Consider the following 26,254-nt stretch of genomic DNA (forward strand, 5'->3'; position numbering starts at 1 on the left):
ACTATGGCAGCATATCTGAGACGAATCGAAGTAGAAAATGCGTGGAAATTTCTCATCGTACCTACGTTTTTCCTGAAATACCGCCAGCTAATGCTGTTAGCCTTGTTGATGGACGCATAGGATTACGCCCTGCTTTCTGTCTGCAAGGCAGCAACCGCCCCCTTATTGGCGCGTTGTTAAACTAGAGTGGTCGTTACCTTCTAAAATGAAAGGAAAGCTCTGTGGAACGACGACGTCACCGTGTCCAAAAATATATATATCAATCTCCAAAGATTGGAAATTGTTTTAGGTCGTGCTGAAGCACTGTAGTCATCACTCGTGCCGGCGTATCGACAGTATCTCATGGTGGTATTAAGTCATTGAGGATAAATGAATTGAATATAATATTTTAAAGGGTGTCATAAATAAATCAATCCACTTTTTTTCTTTGACAGATTGTTCCCGAAAGACAAAACTCGGGAATAAATACACAAAATCAGCCCTTGTGGTCCACTATTCGTTCAGGATAAGTTTGATCCATATTACTTCTGCCAAACGGCTTTCTGCACTACATATTGCACGTATTATCCGAATGTTGCGGTGTACTGTCACTTAGATGAGTAATAAATGCCTTATATGTGTTTCAATATGAAAACTGAACTTATTTAACGGTAGTAAACTAGCATTCTGGTTCGCGTCATCCTTTCTGGCAGGAAAGATTCGGGGCTAAGTTTGCACTGATGCAAATAACCAGTCAATAGACATGTGTTTGTTTCCTCCGGATGACGCACGAGTAATTCCCCAATCCATCTTCGGCTCGGGGACTCTGGTGCGTTTGGGAGTCGCTGCGAATGTTTTTCTGGCTAAAAGTAAAGGGAGGGCAAATGCTATGATTTTCTTTTTACACCTCTCCTTATTACGTTGCATTTAATTGGAACAACTGAAAGTGCTTTGCAACATTTTGAAACCCACAATTGTGTACATAAAATATTCTGTTATAGTTGTGAATTCAGCGAATAATATCTTTTTGCTTTTCTGTAAACGGCGCAGCACGCACTTGCACTACCCCCGACTGACCACTTAGTGTCGCTGTTAACCACAACACGCCAGGCAGGCCAAGTGTTAGAAAACATGTTTATTCATTAACTTCCCAGCATGAAAACTCCTGCCACCAGCTAATTGCTCCGGAATCACGCCCATAATCCGACGACCCCGCCAGATCAAGAAAGAAAAAAAAAAAAAACTCGCAGGAGATGATGTCATGCAATTGCCGTAATGAATTTCACATTAAATTATTGACTTACATTGTCAGTTTATGAGCACCCATGTCAAAAGACATCATAGCATCAAGGACTATATAAAAACAAACTTTGATAGTAGTGTTTATATTTACAATTCTTTTGTGTGTGTGTTTTTTTTTTTTAATCGTGAAAAGTACAATTTGGATCAAGAAAACACTGACAGACTCAAGGCCCAGAAAATAACCATTGTTTTTCAGTGGCATGTTCAGCAGCTGCAGTTTAAAATTGCTGAGAGAATTTGTGGTCATCCGATCAGTGTGATCTCTTCCGCTCAATACCCGCCATCTCTCTCCACGCAGCCCACCTCCGCTGCGTTGTCGGGACACTTGCAGGAGCGACCGTTTGGTGTTGCTAAACAGAGGTGAGTGCAGCCCCCGTTGTTGCCAGTGCAGTAGTTTTGGCCTGTTCAGGAAATAGGGGCAGAGGCGTCATGACAGCAACAACATTGTTAGGCATTCAATGAAAAGTTATACGCTGGACAGGCTGTGCATTCTCTGCCTTTGAGCAGGACTTGTCTAAAAGGGCGGTCAGTCAGCCCTTGATTTAATGATAAAACTCCTCATTTTCTAGATCACAAACTGGTCACTGAATGATTCCAGCCAGTGCTGGTTTCAGCTCCAGACACAGACATCACAACCAGAGACAGCCTGCATACCAAGGAAAGGCATGATGATGCACAACAGTACAAGGGGTCAAACTAAAAGGTCAAAGTTTACAAGCCTGGGCTGCAATTCAAGTAAGATAGTGAAATAAATGTTACATCCTGTTGTGTTTCTACACTTTAAGAGAAAGAAATTACAATTTTGTTTTGGCTTTTTGTATGTACCTGATGGACACTGAGCGTACGCCGTTGCAATTCCGTATAACTTGGTACGTTTCTGAGGTTGGAACTCGTCCGACTCCTGGCCAGCGTAGCGATCCACAGCAACCACAGCATTCCTGTTGGAGCACAACACAACAGCGTAAGAGCGTGAACCAGCAGTTCAGCTGTGAACGCACTCTGTCAAGTCAGAGTTAAGTCGTGTGATGGTTTCTGTAATTGACTTCTCGAGTGCTCAGCTCCCCTCACCACCTCTCAGCCTTGTCTTGTGAAGCCGTGGCCTCGGTAAGATCAGAAGGAGAGGCCCCGGGCAGGTCACTCGCAAACGCTGAGGCAGAGAAATTGCAAGCAGCTGCCACTTTTTAAGATGCCTCCCCGCTCCACATACACACAAATAGGCATCCCGACCCCCGCCCCCGAAACTCTGCTGGCTAACACACAGAATCAGCCCGCAAGAAAGCGCCATGGTTCTGGACTGAAGTCTGAATGTTGAGAGAGAGGGTTCAACGCATGAGCTGCCTTGACCTTAAACTAAAAGTAGCTTTCACAATCAGAATATCTCGCTGTAAAAATAGATGTTTTTTTGTATGAAACAAAACATCACTCCAGTTTATTTTATGCACAGAATTTTGAACTGACACACAATAAACAAATTAAATATCACTATCTTACCATGCAACATTGAAGCAACTTACAACCCACCTCCACCCTTGCTCCACCTACAAGACTTATCAAGTTGTATTGTCATGGCCTTCAAAAACTAGTGATGCTTTGCTTCTGTTTGTAAATCTCAAGAGAGGCAGGAAAAGTGTTTATATATGTTTTAGTCTTTGACCCCACACTCTGCCCTCCCCCCACACATGCACAAAAAAAAGATATCCAGTTGAGTAGTACTAGCTGAAAAGGTATTTCAGTCACCTGTTTTGCGTCTTGCTAACCTCAGTTACTTTCCGTGTATATTAGGTGGGTCAATTCTATTTACATTATTATTACAAAGAGATTACAAGACAAACCTTTTCCAGTCAGTGTAGTAGATGTTCCTCCCATAAGACGTCATTCCAAAAGGATACAGCATTCCTTCAACGATCTGCCTGCGGTCTCCACGTCCAGGATTCATACACTCCATTTTATGTGTCCCTGCGAGCACAAAGCCATTCAGAATCGGACACAGGCCGTTTCACAGACATATATTCGACACACAAGTACCTGCATCCGCCCAACAAAGCAATGAGCTTTGAGGGTCGTACGTCAAGCCGTTCGGCAGGCCGAGGTTATCTTTAACCAGAACCCTTCGGTTTGTACCGTCCATGTACGAAGTCTCGATTTTGGGGGCGTCTCGGTTCCAGTCAGCCCAGTAAAGGATGCTGTTGTTACAAATAACAGGAGGAGTTAAGGAGCAAAAATGAGAACTGTTCAGTCGTGTGGAACGCTACACACCCATTGGGCGGGTCTGCGATTATAGCGCGGGGGTTGACAAGGTCGGAGTCAACAATGACACGACGCAGGGATCCGTCTAAGGAAGCCACCTGGATGTGGTCCTTCATGGAGTCAGTCCAGAACATGGTCCCTCCGGACTGAGCAGGTCTTTCTCAGAAGAAATCTGCTTGTTTTTAAACGCTATAATTACGAACACACTGTAGAAGGGTGCGGACGCTACCTGATCTAATGACCGCCACCGGCTCTCCACCCTCAATGCTGGCTTTGCTGATGGACGGAGACGTGATTTCAGTCCAGTAGACCATTTTCTCCACGCAGTCGTACGCCACTCCGATGACTACTTTCTCCTGCACAGAACCAACAATTTTGGCTTAAACGGAGGCTGGCTGGAGATAAGACTGTGGAACAGATGTGGTGTTTTTTTGGCCATTAAAGTCTAGACATAAATCTAAACCAGGGGTTCTTAACCTTTTTGATCTCGGGGCCCACCTCTCCCAGAACAAATGGGCCCGGGGTCCCATTCAATAGAACTGATTCATTACTCGTCATTTCATTTATGAACAACAACCATATTTAATCTACTTACACGTAAACAAACCAAAACCTTGTGAAATGACGTGAAACCATGTGATCATCGCAAAGATATTTGTCATGGAAAAGTCCAGGCAGCAGCAGAAACAGGTGCAAAAATATCAGAAAATAAAAATAAAAATATTTTATTTAAATTCCAAAGACGATATAAGTAAAGTGTAATTTAAAGTATAGCCATAAAATGTTCCAGTTAATTTTAAAAAATGCTTCAACAGGTGCTTTCATGAACAGTTTTTTACTGTTGGGGGTCAGGAATTCAGCTGTCAAGTCAATTCAGTGACACACTACTGCCACCATACATGGCTAATGTATTAAAACCCTCACGGCCCAAAGGTGTAAAACAAAAAAAATTAAAGCAGCCCTCAAGGAGGTGCCTGCGGCCCAACCATGGGCCCCGGCCCTATGGTTAAGAATCACTGATCTAAACAACACTGAGCTCACACCGGCGGGAATCCGCTAAAGAAGAAGGGGGTCAAAAGATGGTGTTGGTTATTGGAGTGGGTGTCATCATGTGCCTTCAATACAACTGAGAAGAAAGGCAGCTGCCAGAGTGACACTAAACACCATCATACATTCTAACCCATTAGCCCAGTGCTGAAGGTCTTTATAACACACGCATACTTGTTTGACAGCAAGGAGTTTTATATTCCATGTGTCATACCAAACACATATCCCACCTAGTCCGGGCTGATTTAAGGAAGGCGGGGATGAAAATGTTTACAGGCATGAGTGCATTCCCCCAGATTCTTGGCCAGCAGTAAAGATGGAGCGTGAACTGTGTGCGCACCAAGATAGATGTGGGTGGTAAACATCCTCTGATTCAGAACATGGGAACTCACAGGGAGGTGAAGGACGGGCTTAGCTTCGTCCTTCTTCATCTCCGTTCCCTCCATGGGGATGTGCTCGATCCTGCCACTCTGGGCGAACAGCAGATGAGTTCCTGGCGCCAGGGGATGGATGTCCGGTCGAGGGGTCGGCCCCACGGGGGGGCGCACGCCACCGTGATCAATGCCTGGTAAAGACAAAAGTCGGAGTGAAGTAGTACGGATAGAGGAGTGCTCAGGACACCAGTTCTCCTCCAAGTTTTACGTCATATTGGGGTGATGTTGGGCCCCAAAGGCAAGTTGAGAATTGACAATTATGCTTTTATGGAATCATGGTGAGAAAGAGATTCCACGTTAACGTTCACATTTCAACTGGAATTTGTACAATCTGCGCTGGGAGAACAAGTCATGTCATCACAAAGAGAATTATAGGCAGCCGAGAGAGGTTAAGGCAAGAGATGCACCAAACATCTTTGGTCTTTGCATGGGCTTTTCAGTCGATTTTTAACTATATATCAAAGTCAACATTTTAGATCGTGGTCGGCGACTTCAAAAGACAGTAGTACTACTCAGAGAATTCAATTTTTAGCTTGGCTCCTGAGACTTTACTCTGATGAGCTGATATTGTTGACTTGTGAAAGAGTAAGGACATAAGGTTGTTAGTAAGTATTGTAAGTATTGGTCATCTTGAAATCAGATCAAGATGACTCCTGCCGTATGAGTCAGCTGGATCCATTATCAGCAAGTGTGAAAAAAATAGAATTGATTGAAGGATGAAGTCAGAATGGCGGTGACACAAAGCACACCAACAAGCCAGTGCAGACCCAATATGACACCATATTAACAGCATGTTACTCATAGTGCACGATGAGAGCCGTTCTTGAGGCATTTACTTCTATGTACTGTATTATTCCAATGGAACGTCTGGGCCAACCGTACGTAGATGGTCTAACACCCCATTGATATTCAAGCAACACATGAATGAAGGAATTCATTGAGTTGTTCTGTCAGAATCTTGGCGTCAGATAGCTCTCACTCACACATCGGTCTGCTGCCTGGTCCAGATCGTGTCCCTTGGATCTCTTGACCGTTTCGGTCCACGCACCAGCAGTGTCCAGTGCTTCCGTGGCACTGCATCGGCTCGTAGCCTCCATCCTCATCACATCTGGGAATGAACTGTCCAACGGGAGGCCTGGGACCCCGAGGGCCGAACTCTGTCACCCCCAACAGACTGTCCCGGTGGGTTTCACATTGTGTTTTGGTCCTCTCTGAGGAGAAGAGAAACAGATGCAAGGGGCTTTGTACAGTGATGCGTGGAAAAATAGTTCAGAGACAAGGTGCACAGTGAGAGGTCAGTGACAGAGTCAGACCATCATGAGTCCTGTTGAATCGATCAATCTGCCATAGATTCAAATGGCTGACAAAAATACAGCTTTTCAGTAAGGGAAAATCATTCATATCAACTTGGTCGCACTCAGGAAGCCCAGGATTCACACCGTGATACAGTTGCAAAGAGCTAAATTTGCTAGTCTTCTTCCCTAAAAAGTGCTTCTTCTGTCCATTTTCAATTGTTATTCCTCAATGTTCAAGTCATATCGGGAACGCTGCAGCTCTCTCATGTTGAGCTGGTTTACTGCAATGTGATTTCTATGCACATTTTCTAGGCGGTACAGTCTGTAAAGGCGGGAAGCAAAGGGAACTCAAACTATGATCTCTCAGTGTCAAACTCAAAACCAATTACTTACTTACGGCATACGTCAATACTGTCAGCCAAGATGACGACAGTGTTCAATTTATGATATATAAATATATATAAATAAATGTATATGAGGATATAGGATATAGCAGATGGTCGCTGCTTATCCAAGGCACAAAGGATCATCGCGGACCCTACTCATCCCCACTATGCACTGTTCTCTGTCCTGCCATCCGGCAGACGGTTCCGTAGCATCCGATGCAGAACCACCAGATTGAGGAATAGTTTCGTTCCTGGTGCTGTCAGGCTGCTGAATGTTAGACAGTAGCTGCAATACTGTTTGTTTATTTGTACATCTTCTGGACTAGTATTTATCTAATATTTATTTATTTTTGGACATATAGTTTTGTTTTTGGAAACCGGAGGACTCAGACCGAAATTTCGTTGCCATAATATGGTGATATGTCTTAGTGCAATGACAATAAAGAAAGTCTAAGTCTAAGTCTATTTAAAGGGAGTAGTTCCTGTTAAAGGAGCGCCAACGACTGTATGGACTAGGAGCGGAGGGGGGTCCATTACGCATTGGGACTCTTACATTCAGGCCATGAGTCTAATTTTAATTGTCACAGACAAGAGGAAGTGAGTTAAATGTCATCCATTTTATCAGTTAATAAACATAAACATGATGTAATTATTTTAAATATAAATCACGACCAATATATAGACAAAAAGGACCGTATGAAAAAGCTAAGTTTAAAGTTTTAGGATTTGATTTTCATTGAAAATCTCCATAGGAGGAAATGTGTTCCTTTAAAATGTATTATAACAATAATAAGAAATAAGAAATCTTCAGCTGCAGAATAAACTAATCATCACAGAAGAACTCAAAACACTGAGCTTTTTGTCACAGCCGGTGTCACACTGTGCTCAGGAGGGCCAGACGAAGGCAGATAAAGGATCACATGTAGCCACACTTTGCCCAAGTTAGACTGATTCATGAACACGCATTTTGTGTGGTGACGTGTTTTAAGTTTTGTCTATCGGTGATAGTTGTTAGCTGAAATCCAGCCCACAGCTTGTACCTTTCTTCCAGTTGTCGACGTTGCACTGCTCAGTGGCATTTAAGACGTACGGTTCAGAGAATTTCAGGAAGAGCTTTCACCTCATCAGACAGTGTCTCTTAAAAATATGCTGGAACTTATATGTAACTACCAGTCTTTGAACACAACATTCTACTCTTTAGTGAAGCAAAACAGAGCTGCTTCTCAAACAGTTAAACTTCACAGGTTGTGTATTTGAAACTGAAAACTCATAACTGTCCCCAACTTTTTGATTTAATCTTTTGCTCTGTCGTCAAGTACAGAATGAAACCAATGTTAAAAAAAAAAGTTTTTGCAATTCAAATAAGAGAATTTGTTCATCACAAACAGCAGATTTTTGCATAGAACACTTGCTGGCTACAACAGTGTGAGAGTGACACATTACAGGCCTGTAAAAACTAGTCACGTTCAGGGAACAGTTGAGCTGTGGAAGACAGAGTTGAGCAGCTGTGAGCAGCCGTAAAAACGCTGCAGATGTCTGTGTGCTTCTGGTGGGCTGACAGAAAGGTAAACAAGACGCCAGAGCGACAGTACTTTATCATTGAAGCTGCTCAAGAAAAACTCAATTTACACTACAGACCAGCCACATATATTCAGATGGAACTACAAAACACTCACCTGGAGAGCAGTACGAGCCGTCGCCATAGTAACCCGGCCTGCACTGACAAGTGAAGGATCCCTCGGTGTTGTGACACACAGCATCCGGGTGGCACCTGCTGGTTTGACACTCATCGATGTCTGTGGAGAGATGATACGTTTCTCACAACAACAGTAGACGCCTTGTTAGAATCAGCATGTTGACTCCAAAACCACTTCTCCCTCGCTCCATCTGTTTCCTATGTTTCGCTGTCCAGTTACTGCAGCTGTTTTACGTAACGCCCTCCCCCCTCTCAACCCTCGCTCAGGAACAGATGGTTTCATGTTCACATCTACACGAGGTGAGGTACCTTGGCAGATCCTGCCATCTCCTGAGAATCCCGGCAGGCAGGAGCAGATGTAGGCGGAGCCTCCGGCGTAGCTGCACTGAGCACGCTCAGGAATGTCGCAGGTATGAGTTCCTTCCTCACAGGCGTCCACTGGGCGATCGACAGCTGCAAGGGAGGCTTTCTTTAAAACCTTGAAGTGATGATTGATTCTTTAAGGGACATGTGGATGTGGAGACCATTACATTTAGTTTCATTCATTGCAGTTCACTGTAACAAGATTTATGATGAGAGTGGGAAGTGGTGTTTTTTCACATTTTCCCTTAGAAAGACACAGTCAGGGTTTATACAAGGTTTCATCCACAGTCCAAAACCTTCAACTATAATGGTGGTTTTTGATTCTATACACAATATTAAGGTCTTAAACACATTCGAATTGTATTCCGACTGCATTCATTCATCCATTATCTACTACTTAACCGAGCACTTTCCCAAGACGCCCATCTTCTTCGGCAATTTTAAAACAGCGTCGAATGAAGAAAAACAGCACCGGTGCGTTGAGTGATTCAAATGTATTCTGTGTTTGTCAGTGCCAACCTACTTGCAAAATACACACTGAGGTCAACCAACTTCCAGTGTGAGTGTGTCTCACCGATGCAGGTCTGACCGTCACTGCCAAACTGATATCCATCTTCACATTCGCAGCGGAAGGTCCCAGGCTGGTTGTTGCAGATGGCGTACGGGCCGCAGATCTGAGGAGTCTCCGCGCACTCGTCGATGTCTGCCACAAGACCATGAGCAACGTCAAGCTCTGGAGTCTGGATTGTGTCGTCGCAGTGTTTTTCATTATCAGATGTCAGGAGATCAGAGAGCGAGCTCCTTCATTAGATTTCTTAATCACAAAAGTTTCAAAGATTGCATCCGTCTGACATACATCCTGTGCCCCCGGGCTCTTCCTGTTGCTATTGGACGTCGGTTGTTTGGAGCGTGGGCAGGGGACACGGATCGCGACCTGCTCTGTGAACTCGGGTCACTTTGATTACCGCGTTGCTGTTAATGATCCAGTTCCCCAGGAAGGAAGGGGCTTTAAATATTTCAAAGGTCAAGGAAATGGTCGCATTTACAGAAATAGATTACGTCTTCATCTGATCTGGACGATATACGTCTCAAGAGGCGTTTTGCAGTCCAGCATGTTCAGCTACGCGTCTATAGTTTTAAGAATTCTGATGTCACTGTCAACATGACAGGGTCATTACAGAAGCAAATATCACACCTACTATCTTCAGTTACTATCAGCTGATACTATTATACTTCTATTTTCTCATTTTCTTAAATTATAATAAATATTTTTGGGTTTTTTTGTTTTGTATTACAGCTTAAATACATATTTTGTCATTAAATGCTTAGCACTATTTAAATATTAAAGACATTCAAATAAACTTTTTTTTTTTTCATTTTTTCATGAAAAAAACTTTTTTTCTCCCTTTTTGACTTCAATTAATCTCCTAAATGTTGCACCTTGAGACGTTTTTTTTTTTTTTTTTTTTTAAGAGAGGAGGACACCAAGGACAGGACTCTAGTGCTTCACTGAGCACATATAAACAGACAACCACACATCTTGCTCAACTATGGACAATTGCATTGTCTATTCTATGCTTTTAGAAGGGGAGGAAACATGAGTGCTTGGACGTAACCCGCAAAATGGAAGGGAGTACATCAAAATTCCACAAAAAAGGACCTGTCTTAACACAACCTGTCTTGCAGCCCATAATGTAAATAGTTTACCGTAACATGTGCGTCCGTCGCCATTGAAACCGGAGGCGCACTGACAGGTGAAGGAAGTCCCCTCTCCAGCCCGACACACGGCATTGGTGTCGCAGCCGTGTCTCCCAGTGAAACACGGGTTATCCTCCGGCTCGCCTCCTAATTATAGATATTTGTATCAACAATAAGGCCATGCTTTGTCTGGATGTTCCGTGTTGGGATTGAGGAAGGAAGCTGCCGAAAACAGGATGTCTCACGGAGACCTCACCATTTACGTCTCCGATCTTGTTGCTCATCGCAAATCTGAGGATTTCGTTGTTGACGTCGTACATGACGAAGATCTGGTCCACGTTCAGTAACTGGGTGGGTTTCACGTTCTGTGAAGTCTGGTCGTGCTGGCAGCTCTGGAAGGTGATGGTCTGCCTCCACTGGTACGTCCTGGACTCGGTGGTGCCGTCGGGCATGTTCACCACGTAGTTGCGTGTCGAGGAGGACGTTATCACTGGGAACAGGTGACAGCTTGGTCATTTTTAACTCTTCGAATGGGGCGTGAAGGTTTGAATCTCACAGTTGTTGCTGTACTGGTAGATCTCAGAGTAGGGCTCGATCATCACTGTGGAGCCGACGGGGACCTCAGGGAGTCGGCCCTCAAGGGAGGTGCTGACCACCAGATGATCGTGCTCATCGATGCCTTTAAACTCCTGCCTGATGGTCAGTTTTTCATTCCCAGGCATGAAAGTCACCTCAGCCTGCCGTGTGAACTGGCCACCTACAGAAGAGCAGGAAGGAAAGGTTAGCCTCCAGGACCTTTGCCCAAGTTGAACCTCTCCTCTTCCAGTGTAGTGAATTCCTCTGCACACACTGATGGATTCAGCAGCTGCACAGTGAGGCAGAGATTTATGATTTCTTAATTCATCCACCTTTCGCTGTCTCTGCGCTTCACGGTCGACATTAGAATTGCAGCTGTTGAATTCTCTTACCGATGATACTGAAGCCGTTCTTGAATCCAGGCTGCTCCAGCGCAAACGCCCAGCCAATAACACCGCCCAGAGCAGACAGAGGCAGCAGCGAGGGTCCGATGGTGGGCGGGATGTCACTGATGGCGACGTAGGAGCGGCCATCATTCACCACCACGTATGAGTGGAGGTCGTTGCTGCTGAACTCCTCAGCCGTGGGAGAGTCGCCCACGAAGATCTTTCCATGCATTTTGCCGTTCATCCTCTGAGGCTTCCCTGGAAGATTCAAAGAATTAGCTTAGCTCCGAGATTTTAAAGATGTTTAAGTTCAGTCAGATTAATGTATAGTTTCACTAGATTCTCCGCCCTCTGAGGGTGAATCCTCTTTTGCCACCTATGATGGATGCTTGGTTCTTAGTCTCTATCAATCCATCGCCAAACAATTAGTCAAGGTCGACCCGCAGGGGCAGCAAGGAGGCCCAAACCTTCCTCTCCCCCAAAAACACCAGCTTCTGTGGATAATTCCGAGGCATTTCCGGGGAAAGCAAGAGACAAAACATCTTTCCAATGAGTCCAAGGTCTAACCCAGGGCCTGCACCACTACCTGGGGTACCTCACTAGGGAAAACCCATTTCTGCTGCATGTCTTGTTTGTCCAGTCTCTACCCAAAGTCTCATACAGGAGGTGAGAGTTGGAAAATATTTTGACCAGTAAATTGAGAGCCAAAGACAACAAATACGCGCCTCATGACAGGAGATTGAACATCATCCCCAGGCCCATCTCACACTGCATCTTCCCCTCACTTGTGAAGCCTATCCCTAGATACTTGACCTCCTTCGCCACAGGAAGGATCTCTCCTCTATCCTGGATGGGTATTTCCACCCAGTTGGGACTGAAAATCGCAGAATACCTTCTGGCTCAGCTCTTTTGTGCTTAAGCATTACTGCAGCAGTGCAACAGCATTACTAAATGCAAACAGTAATCTATAGACTTCATGCAAATATCCAAGCACAGTACTCCACCTTCTGCCACACACTCGATCCCATTGCCGTAGAAACCAGGCCTGCAGTGGCAGCAGTACCCGCTGACATAGTCCTTACAATCAGCAAACTGGGAGCATTTGTTTCTGTTGTTCGCGCATGTCCCAAGATGATATGAGAACACTGTCAAATTCAGAAATACAAGGGTTATTAGAACAGAAAGTGCAACAAATATTGCAGTGAAACACTCCACTCCAAACCCAAGTCTTATGGAAGACAGAAATTGATTCAAATCCAGGGTTATGGCTGGTTTCACACCGTCTACGTACCATCTACGTTGATATCTGTGTCGTCCACCACCACAACCTCTGGGTTTTCCGGCCGCCGAGGTTGGTACTGTGCAGGTTGGATATCAATCTGCTCCTCCTCAGGCTCAAACGGGGGATACTCCACCTGCTGACCGTTGGTATACACAGGCCCCCTGCTGTCAACGGTGTCCCTGCCATCATCATCCGGTGCTGCAGGGGCCTCTGTTGGAAGCTCAGTGTCCTCTCCGGGTGCAATGTTGGAAAAATAGGGAGAGGTTCCAATCTCGTGCACCCATACACCTCGGACACCAGAGTTGGTCTGCCTGAAGGTCCAGAAGAGGTCAGAAAGAAAGAAGCTAGTTGTCCGACAAGTGTGACAACTTACTCCGCCAAGGCCCGGACGGAACTGTCCTCGTCCGTAGTTGTGCGGTAGTACGGTCCCTGAGATGAAAAGAGGAAGCCCCGGACAGAGCCCTTACTGAAGCCAGCATGCATCACCGCAGGGCCGTCCTCGCCAGGCGTGCTCGTGAACTGGATCCCATCCCTCGGGTACAGGTTGATGGCGTATGAGGCCGTCTCCAGCGACGCGATGACCAGCTGGAAGGTGTTCCTCTGTGAAAGTAAAAAATCTTAGACGGATTCAATGTAAGTCTGGCGATTGCTTGTAGCCACACTCTTGTCAACACGCTAAATGTTTCAGTGCAAACTTGTGGCTTGCAGGCCATTTACGGCCCTATGGGTGCAGTTTCGCAGGTGTCCAATTTTAGCCTCTTTGTCCGAAGTGTGATGCTTAGTAAACACAGTTTTCGTGAATTCCGATGGATGACATTTAGGCTTTACATTGGGAGCACCGTTATTACCACCAAATCACTCAAATGCCATTCATGTTAGCAAAAGGCCGCCATCATTAGCTCAGCTCTGGATAATATCACCAGATGACACCTGTTCAGCGTGATAAGAATAATGTAGAAACACAAGGTTAGTGAGACCGTTCAGTCCTGCGGTGCATGATGGGACAGCTCAAGACCACACCTCACCTTGGTTTTATTACTGGCACTCTATTTATAAGGAGCTTGATCTATAGATCTTACAGAGGCTCACATTGTGAAGTGGAACAAGACCGGCCTTTGGCCCAGCCTCACCAAGACGTCACCTCTGGCAGCCCCACAGTCATTCCAGTTTGAGACCCCTGTTTAAGCGTGTTCTCTGTCATGATGTTGTGTATTTGAGTGTGAAACCCAAGACCGTCAATTACAGCGTACTTGTTTAGACAAGTGTGTCCAAATACTGTAGAACAAAACAAGCTTACACGGCATGTGTAGCCAGGTTTCTATTGCGGTTGATCCCAAAATGAAATCAATATTCCTGAGATAGCATTTGGAATGGATGTCCACTGAAGGGTGTTTTGGGCAGGAAGCTTGTGAAATTGTTAACAAACAAAGGAGGGGCACTTGGTGATGTCCTTATGGATGGAGGGATTTCTGGAAGAGGACTTTAATGATGGGACTTTGACCCCCTGTGCTGGGAAAATACCAGCATAAAGAGTGACATACCACTGTTTTCAGCTGTTTTTGTCAACCTGACGTGAAGTGTGTCTCGCAATGTCTGCACTCTATCACCAACTGTTGAGCAGAGTTCTGCCTTTTTCAGGTAGATCCAGGTGTTTTCATTAGTTTTTATTGTGCTATTTGGCTTTCCAATGGTAGTGGAAACCCAGCTCTGACAGTGCTTCGACAACAAGACTGAAAAGAGTTTCATGAGTTGGCTACAAACCTTGGGTTCAATACCATCTCCTCTGATCTGAGGTCCGTTAGCAGCAACATCTACCCAGGTGACAACCAAGGCGCTGGTGGGACTGACTTCATCGTCCTCGGGGAAAGCCCGGTTGATGGCGTCGGCAGCCCGTCGCAGAGTCTCCGGACTGCTGTCTTGACGGAAGAACACTTTCCCGACGCTGTCGCTGGTGTCCAAGTTTCCCTGCAGGGCTGCGATCATGCCGAACTTGGGGGGCATGTTGTCAAGATAAGTCGACTCCTCTGACGGCTCCGCAGTGGCAACAAAACCGTTGGTGCTGATCTGAAATAACAAACTGGATGAGCTTCACGAAGGCACCACTAACCCAGTCCAGGCCCGTCCTCTTTGATCTTCGGGCAACCTCATTAGACTAATGGTCCAAGAGTACTAACGAACAACTGGTAGTTTTACACACGCTTAAAACACCATGAGCACCTGCAAGGCTGTAAAGAAGTGGATGTCAAAAACACACAGCACATGGGGTTCCTTCGCTTCCTGACAGGAAAACAAGTGCACAAGTTTGGCTGGAGACTCTGTGTTTCCTGCCCCTCAAGAGAGCAAAGATCGTTCCCTAATACTCATTCCACAGACTTCCTGCCAAGATGGAGGACGGCGCTGGAAGATCGATGACTTGTTCTTGGAAGCGTGGATGACAGAATGAATCAGCCAGACCAGACAATAGCACCTGATAATTACTCAAGACTGTTTTTCTGCTCTTGAGGTGGAGGAGCAGATGATCGTCGCCTGCAGGGCACAGACGCTTCACAACAGAATGTCTGGCTTGGATGGAGGCGAGCGATGCGCAAATAGTTGGTGGGGGAAACCCGGTCCAGAGTTTTGATAAGCACTTAAATATTTATGTTGGAAGTCGCTGCAGTGCCTGTGTCTCCTCAAATAAACCTCTGGTGACCCACAGATGACGCCGGTTTGAAGTAAAAATACTCCTCGGCGTGATCCTTCGCGCCTGGAAGTGTGAAGGTTGTTTAGCAAACAGATTTGTCGCACATTTGGAGACTGTACGGAGATGAGCAGTGTGTGACTCGTGTTCAGTTTGTGGAGATTTATAAAAGGAGCCATTTATTTTCTTGTGCTTATTCCCCTTATAAGGCTTATCCCAGGCAAGAATTGGGGGCACCAAGGACCAATTAAAAAAATCATTTTATTATTATTATTATTATTGCACGATTATCACCTAAAAGAATTGAAGCACTTTTTTGGTGTCTCCGAGAAGAGTAAGTGCAACAAACTGGGAGTCAGAGAATCATAACAGTATTTGTCGGACGGAAAATTTGTGACTTTCTCAGCAGTTGTTTCTGGCCATAATTGGACACCGACGGCCACTTCACAACGATGAAGCACTTTCCTGAGAACAGGACAAGCCAGAGGGAATAAAGAGAGACTTGTTCCTCCAACACAATGGTGCAACGTTCATGCAAGTCACTCCGTAGGAGCCTCATGAGGCCAGTGATGAAGCTACAAAGCTACAGAAGGTTCTTCTTGTGAAATGCTGTAACTAAAGCAAACCGTTGATGATGCGTGTTGCGAAAGTCGGAATTGATGGGATGACTATTGACTGAGAAATTACAAATAAATCATCAATGCTTGCGTTAAAATATTACTAAGTTGTGTTGCTATATTTATAGTTATGTAAAACTGTCATATTATAATTACATAGTTATGTAGTTCAGTATGACAGAATGACAGTGGTTAAACTTGATGTCAGATTTTCTTTTTCTTTTTTTTTTGGTATGTTGAAAAATGAAACTTTTTTTTAGTTGACACTTTGACTTCCTTCCTCAAGATGTATTCGGCCCAATAACTTGCAGATTTGCCTTGTTCTTTTTGGGAGGTGGGCAAGGTCGCAGGAGTGGTTCGGTCTTCTGGTCAACAGTAAAATGATAACCTCAGGGGAAGCTTGAAGAATTTGTGAGCACATGCATTCCTCAAAATCCACCGCAGCCTCGCTGATAAGCCGATCAATATTCACTACGAGCGAGAAGATAAAGTCGACCTCCGACCCAGATACATTTGACGGCTTTTTCAAAACCTACAGAACCGCGGTGGGGTGAGAACGCTCGGGGTACCGGATGCGCAATTGCGCAATAAGTAATCCATCCTGATAAACTCAAAATTGTTTCAAGAGTTTTTTTTGTTGAAAACTTACATATAACGTGTTGAAAGTGCCATCATAAAGCAAAACCGGGCTCTCCAGTTCCAGTTGGTGCGTCTGGTCGGTCCCGGACTCCAGGACCTGGTCCCGAGCGGTCGGACCGTAACGGAAAAGCTCCTCCCGGGTGACGCTCAGAACCGACACCACAAGTCCCAGAAAAGTCGCAGCGAGGACGCAGCCGCGCTCCTGCCGACCCATTGTTCCTGTTCGAGAGCGGTTCGGTGCAGGGTCCGGGCCAGAGTGACGCACTGGACTCCACACAGGAAAGTTCAGGCAGAGTTGGAGCGACTTCGGGGCGGAGTTGGAGGAAGGAGCTGAGACCTACACGGCTCGGAAAGGAGATGTCAGGGGGCCTTTCTTCTGGCCAGGAATGGAAGCTGAACTATGCTGCTTGTGATTGGAACTGGAGGAATTCAAGCACATTCTCCCACCGAGGCTTCTATTGGGCTCGAAACACAACTGACCATATCGCTTTTAAAAAGTCATAAATGTAAGACAAGCTCGTTTTTTAACAACAGGGAGAATTTCTGCTTGATACCACAAGCCTCCGCCCCACAGTTTCAGATTTGGAGTTCTACGCCGAGTCTCTGACCCAAAGGTCACATATCAGCTAAATAATCTCAGTAAGTAAGAGCACATGTGTCTGTATGTACACCCACATCTACGCTGCCTCTCATCCTAACTTTTCCCACAGGTGTCAAACACAAGGCCTGGGGGCCACATCTTGCCCGCTGCATTATTTTTTGTGCCCCAAGCTCCTAAAATGTCCACAGTAGATTGAAAACAAAGTTCAACTCTAATTCAAAACTTGATCACACTACAACAATGACAAAAAATAACTAAAGAAAAGAGAAACAATAGATCTCTATTCATAATGTAATAATAGTAGGAGTGTTTTTGACAACTGCTGATGGTTGTTCGACCTGTGAAGGCACACATGAGACCTCATATAGTAGCATGCCTAAGACTTTTTATTTCGTGTGGGTGTGACAACACAGAAGAACAGCAAATGACCCACACATCTCATTTCCAACTCCATCTCCTCCGTCACTGTGTGCGTGCTGCCATCACGGCAGAGATCAGCCGTCTCTTCTCGGGAAGATGGATCTGATAAAGAGCTCAGTGTGCGGGAGGTCCCGGCGGGGGGAACACAGCACTCTGTATTAGGAAATCTGGACACAGGCCATGGGGTCCGAGAGAGCATCAGAGCATGGACCAGTGACCATCCACACAGCCTGATGGGCGGTGTGACTGAGGCGTTATGTAAAGGAGCAGGGGAATCATCTGAGGCTCGCTGCGAGCAGACCAGGCTCCAGCTGGGATAATGAGGTGCTTCTCCTCCGCTGAAAGACGGGCGGTCATCCATCACAGGCTTTGATCTAGTTACATGAACCCACACTCCTTCATGGAGGAATAAAGAGGGGCAAGCTCATGTATGAACCCACATGACGCATGAGTGTTTTCAGCTCAGGACTTACTCAAGTGTCTTTATCTCCAATGCAATCGGTTTTTAGACAGTAAAATGACTGAGGATTAAAAATATTGCATAATCCCTCGTTCCTTTTGTTGTTTTGGTCATTAGAAATCCGAATCAGAAACAACTTTATTGCCAGGGTCAAGAAAGTGCTTTAGATGAAAGTGCTGAATAAAATAAAATAAAATAAAATAAAATAAAATAAAATAAAATAAAATAAAATAAAATAAAATAAACAGATGCATAGTCACGCACAGTATGTAAATGGAAAATGCCCATAGTTCTAAATAAAAACGTGAATCATGAAGTTCATAAATTCTTGGAATAAATAAATGTATATTGACTAAATCAGATGGACTCTCTCCCTGAGTTGTGGGTGAATTCTTGCAGTTTAGAACACGGTGTGATGGCGCTCCCTTGTGGTCACTGGGAGGAATGAAAGTCAATAAGAGTGAGGATGAGGATGGAGGGAGCTGAGGTCGTGAAATATTAAAATGATATTTGCCGTCAATCATCCCGAGTAATGGACTGAAATGAAAGCAGGTGGAGAATAGAGTGCAGACATGGAGGAGCAAGAGAGAAAGCTTTACAGGACAGTAGATAGAGGTGCCATGGTGCATGGTTTAGAGACATGTAGAGAAGGTGAGGAGGGCCACCAATAAATGTGAAGAGGAGAGGTGTGGCCGAGAAGGATGAAGATGAAAGGTGAGGCTGGGAAAGATTTAATTGTTTTGCTGAACACTTTTCACAGCAGGTCCAGTACAAGAAAGAGATGTCAGAGAAATATGCCAGAAGTACTTGGGCACTGCTGAGTATGCAGAAATGAGACAGAACAGAGAAGTCAGTTTCAACAGTCATGACATTTTTTTAGGTTCATGTAATCAGGAAGGAAGCACAGAGATCATAGATTCCAAGTGTCAACTAACCACAAAAAAATGACAGCTAAAGAGAGAATTAACTTTCCGTTTTGAATATTTTTATATACATATATCTGGGTTTGACCAGATCTGAAAGGCAACACCATGGAAGGCAGGGGAGCCTCAGAGCTGGAGGTGATGGATGGTTTACTGCAGTCAAAGGTGAACCTCCGTGGGCAAACTTTCTCATGACCCAGTGCTGCAAAACAAAACTCTGATTTTTGAACAAACCTCTGAAAGCTTTAGGAGGAAGATGTATCGGGAAACAAAAACAGACCTCCGTCTGATCAAACTTTGGCGTGAGTTTTGGATGCCATGCTTTGAGATTATGTATATTATTTTAATAATCTGGTGACTTCCACATCATATAATTGCTCAGTTTGAACTTGTGCAAATACATATGTAAACAATAAACATTTCCCATATACATTTCTTAATTATTAAGCACTTCATGAAAAACATGTTGGACATCATTATTTGACAACAGTAAGAGTTGCTGGTTGCTATATATATATATATATTAATAAGCTGAAACTTTATCTTATTTTGAAGCAGCTAACTACTATGTGTCAGTGACAGGTCACAAGTTTAAACATCAAGGCAGCACATGTGAATGTTTTTGTTGAATGTGTTTCTCCTGAGATTGAAAGAATAACGATAAAATAAATGAATAAATAAATGAAACTGTTGTAGTCCCTTAGAAAAATCAATTATTTGCATGTCAGTTGCAGCACACAAGAAGTATATTAAAAAGTTATTTTGTGTGTCACTGTGTGATTTCATTTTGGGCTGATATGAGACACTTTAAAGTGAATGAAGAGTGTTACAACAGGAAATGAAACATTAAATACAATTTGGATGAAAACAAGTTGTTGTTTTTTTTAAATAAATAAATAAAATCCCTCTTTATTGGACTGCAAAGCTGCACATTAGGGGCGCATTCTCTGCGCTACAGGGATGAAATCTGCGCGCAGACAGCGGAGCGGTGGGAAGCTCCCTCCTCCCAGGGTTAAAGGTGCAGCGTTGTGCGTCAGCCGCTACGTCGCGTCGCGTAGGCGGAGGCCGGTCCTCCTCCTCTCGCCGCAGCTTCCTCCCCGCCGCTGCTGCTGCTGCTGCTGTACACCGGCTCCCTCATCACCGATCATGAGTCCGTGCGCGTCTCCGCAGCCGCTGCTCCACTCCTCGCCGCTTCTCTCCTCTTGACTGCCTCATTTCGCCGCCGCATCCGCCGGGGCGGGGCAGATCCGCTCCCGGTGTCCGCCGAGCAGCGCGTGGAGGCCCGGCTGGAGCAGATGGAGCAGCCCTTGCCGCTGCCCACCCTCAGCCCGGCCGTGCCCCCCTACGTCACCCTGGGGCTGACCGTGGTCTACACCGCCTTCTACTCGCTCCTCTTCCTCTTCATCTACGTGCAGCTCTGGCTGGTGCTGCGCTACCGGCACAAGCGCCTGAGCTACCAGACGGTGTTCCTGTTCCTGTGCCTGCTGTGGTCCGCCCTGCGAACCCTCCTCTTCTCCTTCTACTTCAAGAACTTCGTCACGGCCAACACTCTGGGGCCCTTCCCCTTCTGGCTGCTCTACTGCTTCCCCGTGTGTCTGCAGTTCTTCACCCTCAGCCTCATGAACCTCTACCTGGCCCAGGTGAGTGCCGCGCCTGCGCCATCTGCGCCATATGCTCCGTGGATGAGGGAGGATTCTCGGGTTATGTAACGGGGATGTCCTGAGGATAGTCCTGAGCTTGGTGCAGCGCCACCTACCGATCTCATCACCACTGTACTGTGGTTAATATCATGCTCTCCCACCTGTTTGTGGTGGATCCCTGCTCAAACCAGAGTGGTGCTCCTCCGTCTTGGTTCTGACCCAGTAAGTGTGTGCATGTAGTGAAGCAACCAGGTGTCAGCTGAAACACCAGCAGCTGACTGGCGATCAGCTGATCACAGTCACCTGATCGGTGGGAAGGTGTTCTGTCCTGATTGGTTGGAACAAAAGTTGGAAAGAAATATATATAAAGAAGAAAGAAAACAAGGTAAATAAATATGTTAATAAATAGGAAAAAAAAACATCACTCTGAATCAGTTTTATTGCCAAGGTCAGTGAGGATCCCACCAACTAGGAACAAACAAATAAAATATAAATAAAAATAAGCAATAACGATAGAAGTAACTAATAAATAAATAACACACAAACAGCAAAGGCTGTTACGGAGTGATAGCTCCGATATTCTTGTTTTGCCTTGTTGTTATTTTATTTTACTTTATTTTTTATTTTATTTTATTTTATTATTTATTTACTTTTTGACTGCACGTTATTCAAAACACTTTCCTAGTTAGTGTGCTCCCCACTGTCCATGGCAATAAATTAGATTCTGATTCTGATTCTGATTCATCCACTCATCTCGTGTGTAAGAACATGCGGATGCACCGTTAAAACATAAAAACAAGCAAAATAACACGCTTGATAATAAATCAAGATGATGGCCATCTTGAATCAAATATGCAAATATGCATTTCAAAAACAGTGATCACATGTTGAAAAATTGGTTATATGATTGTATAATTTTATAAGCCTTTAATTTAAGGATTTTCATTTAAATAAATGAATATGTGAAGCTTACTTATTTCAGTTGTCGATTTCAGCATATAAATAGTGCAGAACATGAAACATTAATAGAAAATAATCTTATATTTCTCATTTATTTTGAGGAGCAATGTGTTTTCAAAGGAAGGTCCCTTAAAGGCGGCTCTCACAGCAAAAACATTGTGGGAAGAGTAAAGGCACTTTAATGTAAGGCCATTGCTTGACAAACTAATATGATGCAATTCATGCATGAAAAGGTGGAGAATACAGGACAAAAATAGAATAGAAAAGGAAGTCTTCAACCTGATATTTAGAATCAAATGGCTAATACGAAATGGAAATTATTGTTTGAAACGTTTTACAGCTTCATAGTTTCTGACTTCCTGAGGGCCACATGATGATTGTGTGCCTCCCAGTTTTCTGGGGGTCCACAAGGCTCTACCTTTGGCCCACTTCTCATGACTCGGGTTAAAAACCAGTCCAAAATTTATGGTCAGATGACCTCCATTTTCCGGTCCTTGTATCTTACCATAATAGTGTTTGTGACTTAACTCAAAATAAATGTGTTGAGTGTTGAAGTACAACTACAGTGAAACGAGTAAATACACTGAGTACTGTAGGGAAAAGTACTGAACTAGAACCAGATGATTTTCAAATGTTTCTGAATGTTGCAAAGTAAATGAGAGCCACAGACTTGGATTTAATGATTGTGGTCAGTTTTCCACTGCTTAGCTGAGGTCAGGTCGTGGGGGCAGCAGCCAAGATGAGGAGGCCCAGCGTCCTAGCTTTTATGGTGAAATACAGAAAAGTCAAATAAGCGCTCTCACTAACATATTCGGTGTCGGCCCCAGGAGCTCCTCCCAGTTGCCCAGATCACCTTTCCAGGACACATCCCAATAAGACACCAAAGGTAGCTACTTTGAGTCTCTCCCAGGTGATTTAGCTTCTCATGCTTTGATGACTCGTGAGCTAAACTTCAAGCTACCTAAATTCCGTCACTCTCTCCAGCCATCACCGCCTGGTTCTCTGCTGCAACTGCACCAAGCTGGCAGAGTTCAGACGCCCCACCGGTCAGGCATCTACCCGGTCCCCTCTGTCTGGGACCCTTAGGGCCAAGCATCCGTCCCTGGAGTGGACACTACTCCCCCCTCTGCTGGTCCTTGGGTCAGGATCAAAAACTTAGCGTGTCATTGAGAGTTATATTTTCCAGCCATTCACCAAAGAGATTCTTTCATGCAACAAGGCAGTAGCCCATTTTGTTTGTGGTCCAGATTCAAGAGCGCTTCCACATCATGTCGGCTGCTCGTCCTCTTCGAGTGTGAAGCGGTGAATCATCCTCCGCTCTGCGATTACGTAATCCAGCTCTCAAATAAAAGCCTCTGCCTGATTTGCCGATCGGTATTTTTAGCCTAATCCTGACGCTGATCACAGTCGTGAGCTGACGGCAGCCGCGGCTCCTTTTTTGGATCTCGTGCTTCGGATGGAAGTCTCGTGTTTGTGAAGGCGGAAGTGAAATTTGAGTGACGCCATCTCCATTCTGTCCGCAGGTTATTTTCAAGGCCAAGTCCAAATATGCACCGGAACTGTTACGATACAGGTGAGAGGACAAACCTGGAGAAACAACTCTCATCTCTGTCAAGTCACTTTTACCATTCAACTGTTAGAAATATGATAAAATAAAATACATTCATAAGTTAACATGGCATGTTACACTGATTTTATTTTATATTAAAGTCACTATTCTTGTTTCTTTTTGCCTTCTTCTCTCCTAAAAAATAACTTTCATATCAAAAAATATATTTAGACAAATATAACAAATAAATAACATTGCTTTTTTACACACATTTTTATCATAATTTGTTTAGGGTTTCCTTTATGTTTTACAAATAAGATAATGTGTTCTATTTATATGATAATATATTTTCTTTTGATTTTTGTGACATTTATGCCCCAAAAATATTGTAATATTATCTTTGCCTTTTAATATTACATTTTTATTTATCTAAAAAATATTTTCAGTCACACGTTTATTTAATTTCAATCTTGCTCTTTATTTTTTAAATCAACTTTAGAGTGTTAAATTAAAATTTAAAAAATTAAATTCAAACATTTATTATGATTATTTAGATATAAAAAGGCTCTTCATTATTAAATCAGAAATGTATTTATAAATTAATTTATATTTATCTAGTGTCTTTACAACAGAAATGGATCTTTAAAAGTGATTGTATGAACCATTGTATTTTTGACGTTTTTTCCCCAATATATGCAAATATAGCTTCCGTCATCGGTTTTCACAACCCAGCAGATGGCGCTGTAGTAAAAGTATTGGGCTTCAAATTCGTCTTTCAGGAAAGCCACCACCATCGTGGCAGAGACTCCCAGATCGTGTCCATCACTTTGACCCCGTCACCCCAGACAGTGTCAAAGGTCGCTGCCCTTCGATAACAGCTGTGTCCTCTGCTGCCCCCTGCAGGCTGCCGCTGTACCTGCTCTTCCTCTTCATCAGCCTGCTCTTCTTGGTGGTCAACCTGGTGTGTGCGCTGCTGGTCAGGATGTCGTCGGCAGAGACTCACACTGTGGTGCTGGTCCGCGTCGCCATCAACGACACTCTGTTCGTGGTGTGTGCCGTCTCTCTGTCGCTGTGTCTGTACAAGATGGCCAAGATGTCGCTCGCCAACATCTACCTGGAGTCCAAGGTGAGTCGCCGCCATTCCTCAGAACATTATCCAAATATTAGACTGGAATTAATAGTTTACTTTCCTATCATTTTTTACTGTGATAGTCATCAATATTCTCTGTGTTTTCCACTTTATTTAACGTTTAAAACCATAAATATACACCATATGTTTCATTTGTCTCACTTCTTCTTCTGAATCACGGAGTAAACAGGAATAACTGCGGGGTAAAACGTGGTTTCTTGTGTGCAGGGGACGTCGGTGTGTCAGGTGACCGTGGTGGGGGCCACCGTCATCCTGCTGTACGCCTCCCGAGCCTGCTACAACCTGGTGGTCCTGGCTCTGTCCAACAAGAGCATCAACTCCTTCGACTACGACTGGTACAACGTGTCCGACCAGGTGAGCCACCAAGATTCAAGGTGCGGACGGCTGGACGATTCGAGCTTTGATTCCAGGCGGATTTACAGTCCACGCTGGGCGACACTGGCTACGTGGTGTTCGGGGTGATCTTGTTTGTGTGGGAGCTGCTGCCCACCTCGCTGGTGGTCTTCTTCTTCAGGGTCCGACAGCCCAACTTGGACAGGGTGAGTCTGAATATTTTCAAATCATTTTGAATAAAACAGCCATCAATGAACGTAGCAAAATTAACATTTGTGCCGATATATTAGATTTGAAGTATAAAGAGTATATTGTAAATATATAGCGTAAATAAAATTGTACTTCTTTATAACAATGCTGTATTTTTTTATTGAAATGTATTTGAAAGTGAAAAAAAATCTTTCAACTTTCCTGTAATTATTATTGTCATATTTTTCAATGCTTTAAATAAATTAATTTAAAGCATTGAAAAATATGATGCAATGAATATGCAATGAAATAAATTGCAGAATAAAAAAGCCATAAATAAATGGAAAAAAACACAAGGAAAGAATTTTGCATTGACATAAATTTACAGTCTAAAAAAATAGGGTTGTTTCGCATAAATATGCAACCTAACTAAAACTGAACAAAAACAATATGCTTTAATTAATAAAAAGAAACGATACTTTTTTTAGATTCTTGTTAAAAAATTTCAATGTAATTTTCACAATTCAAAACATTTTAATATTGAAAAATTGTTTGCTAATAATTGTTAGGATCAGTCATACTTTTCCCATTTTTTCCCATTGTATATATTTATACCGTTTGTTTCATGAAGCGGATTTATTTTTTCCTGCTCAATTTTACTTTCACTTTCTTATTTATATCTTATATTTTTTCGACAATTTTATTTGATTTTGTTCAGCATCACGCCACCTTTCAAAATAGCCGAGAACGTGAATGTTGACTATAAGACCACGCTTGTGTCTCCCAGAGTGGTTCCGGTCTCCCGGGCCACGTCTTCTCCTCTCGAGCCTATTTCTTCGACAACCCTCGACGGTACGACAGCGACGACGACCTGGCGTGGAGCGTCATGCCCCAGAACATCCAGGCCAGGTGAGAGCAACAGAAGCCTCAAGTGAAGTGTCTGATGTCAGGCACCGACCCGCTTGTTTCCCCGTCCACAGTTTAGTGGCTGACAGCTACGAGTGGGGCAGCCAGAGCAGCGCGGGCGGCTACATGGGGGAGGACTGCTACCGCCTCCCCCCTCCTCCGGGGGAGCTCAGCCACTACTGACTGTCGTCCACACCTATATTTTTGCACTGAAAAAGCACACGAACCTCGACACCAGTAGAGAAGAGACTCTGTGTTTGGTTTGTATAGTTTCTATTAAATTCTGCGGCCATTTTGTACTACGTGCTGTTTTAAGTGTGGTAGTCACATGGATGATATATTTAATGAGCTCATTAAACGTTTAAATTATGACCATCACCAGGTGTTGTCCTTTTGTTTGACCAACACACACAACTTATTTCTACAGAAAGTATGAAAACATCATGTTCCAGCATCACATTTGAATCGAATGTCACTTGTTTCCAAAGTTAAAACC

The 26,254-nt window shown here is 44.2% G+C and overlaps 3 protein-coding genes across 5 annotated transcripts in view; 1 reads left to right on the forward strand and 2 right to left on the reverse strand.

The window, feature by feature from the left end:
* Window positions 1-216, reverse strand: part of lyst (lysosomal trafficking regulator) — a 48,741-nt gene extending 48,525 nt beyond the window's left edge. The window contains exon 1 of one of the 3 annotated variants that reach the window (XM_053874601.1): window positions 198-216. The gene's annotated coding sequence lies outside the window, so the exon portion shown is untranslated. Of the gene's footprint in view, window positions 1-61 lie in introns of all 3 variants that reach the window. The other 2 variants (XM_053874599.1, XM_053874600.1) reach the window with 2 other exon arrangements.
* A 918-nt stretch (window positions 217-1,134) lies between these two features.
* Window positions 1,135-16,900, reverse strand: nid1a (nidogen 1a). The gene is given in 21 exon segments (XM_053874924.1): window positions 1,135-1,682; window positions 2,107-2,219; window positions 3,114-3,237; window positions 3,307-3,464; window positions 3,538-3,664; window positions 3,667-3,684; window positions 3,758-3,884; window positions 4,968-5,140; window positions 5,993-6,220; window positions 8,367-8,486; window positions 8,696-8,839; window positions 9,324-9,452; window positions 10,457-10,594; window positions 10,704-10,937; window positions 11,004-11,204; window positions 11,416-11,667; window positions 12,414-12,554; window positions 12,701-13,002; window positions 13,065-13,291; window positions 14,453-14,755; window positions 16,638-16,900. Coding segments are annotated over 21 exon segments (3,594 nt in total). The 5' UTR covers window positions 16,842-16,900; the 3' UTR covers window positions 1,135-1,551.
* Window positions 16,901-19,139: 2,239 nt separating this feature from the next.
* Window positions 19,140-26,245, forward strand: gpr137ba (G protein-coupled receptor 137Ba). The gene is made up of 8 exons (XM_053874520.1): window positions 19,140-19,196; window positions 20,090-20,671; window positions 23,155-23,204; window positions 24,084-24,306; window positions 24,538-24,684; window positions 24,741-24,869; window positions 25,640-25,761; window positions 25,833-26,245. The coding sequence occupies exons 1-8, from the start codon at window positions 19,140-19,142 to the stop codon at window positions 25,939-25,941; spliced, it is 1,419 nt and encodes a 472-aa protein (XP_053730495.1). The 3' UTR covers window positions 25,942-26,245.
* The last annotated feature ends 9 nt before the right edge of the window (window positions 26,246-26,254 follow it).

This window comes from Synchiropus splendidus, chromosome 9 (assembly GCF_027744825.2).
Source record: "Synchiropus splendidus isolate RoL2022-P1 chromosome 9, RoL_Sspl_1.0, whole genome shotgun sequence".
NCBI classification, from domain to species: Eukaryota; Metazoa; Chordata; class Actinopteri; order Syngnathiformes; family Callionymidae; genus Synchiropus; species Synchiropus splendidus.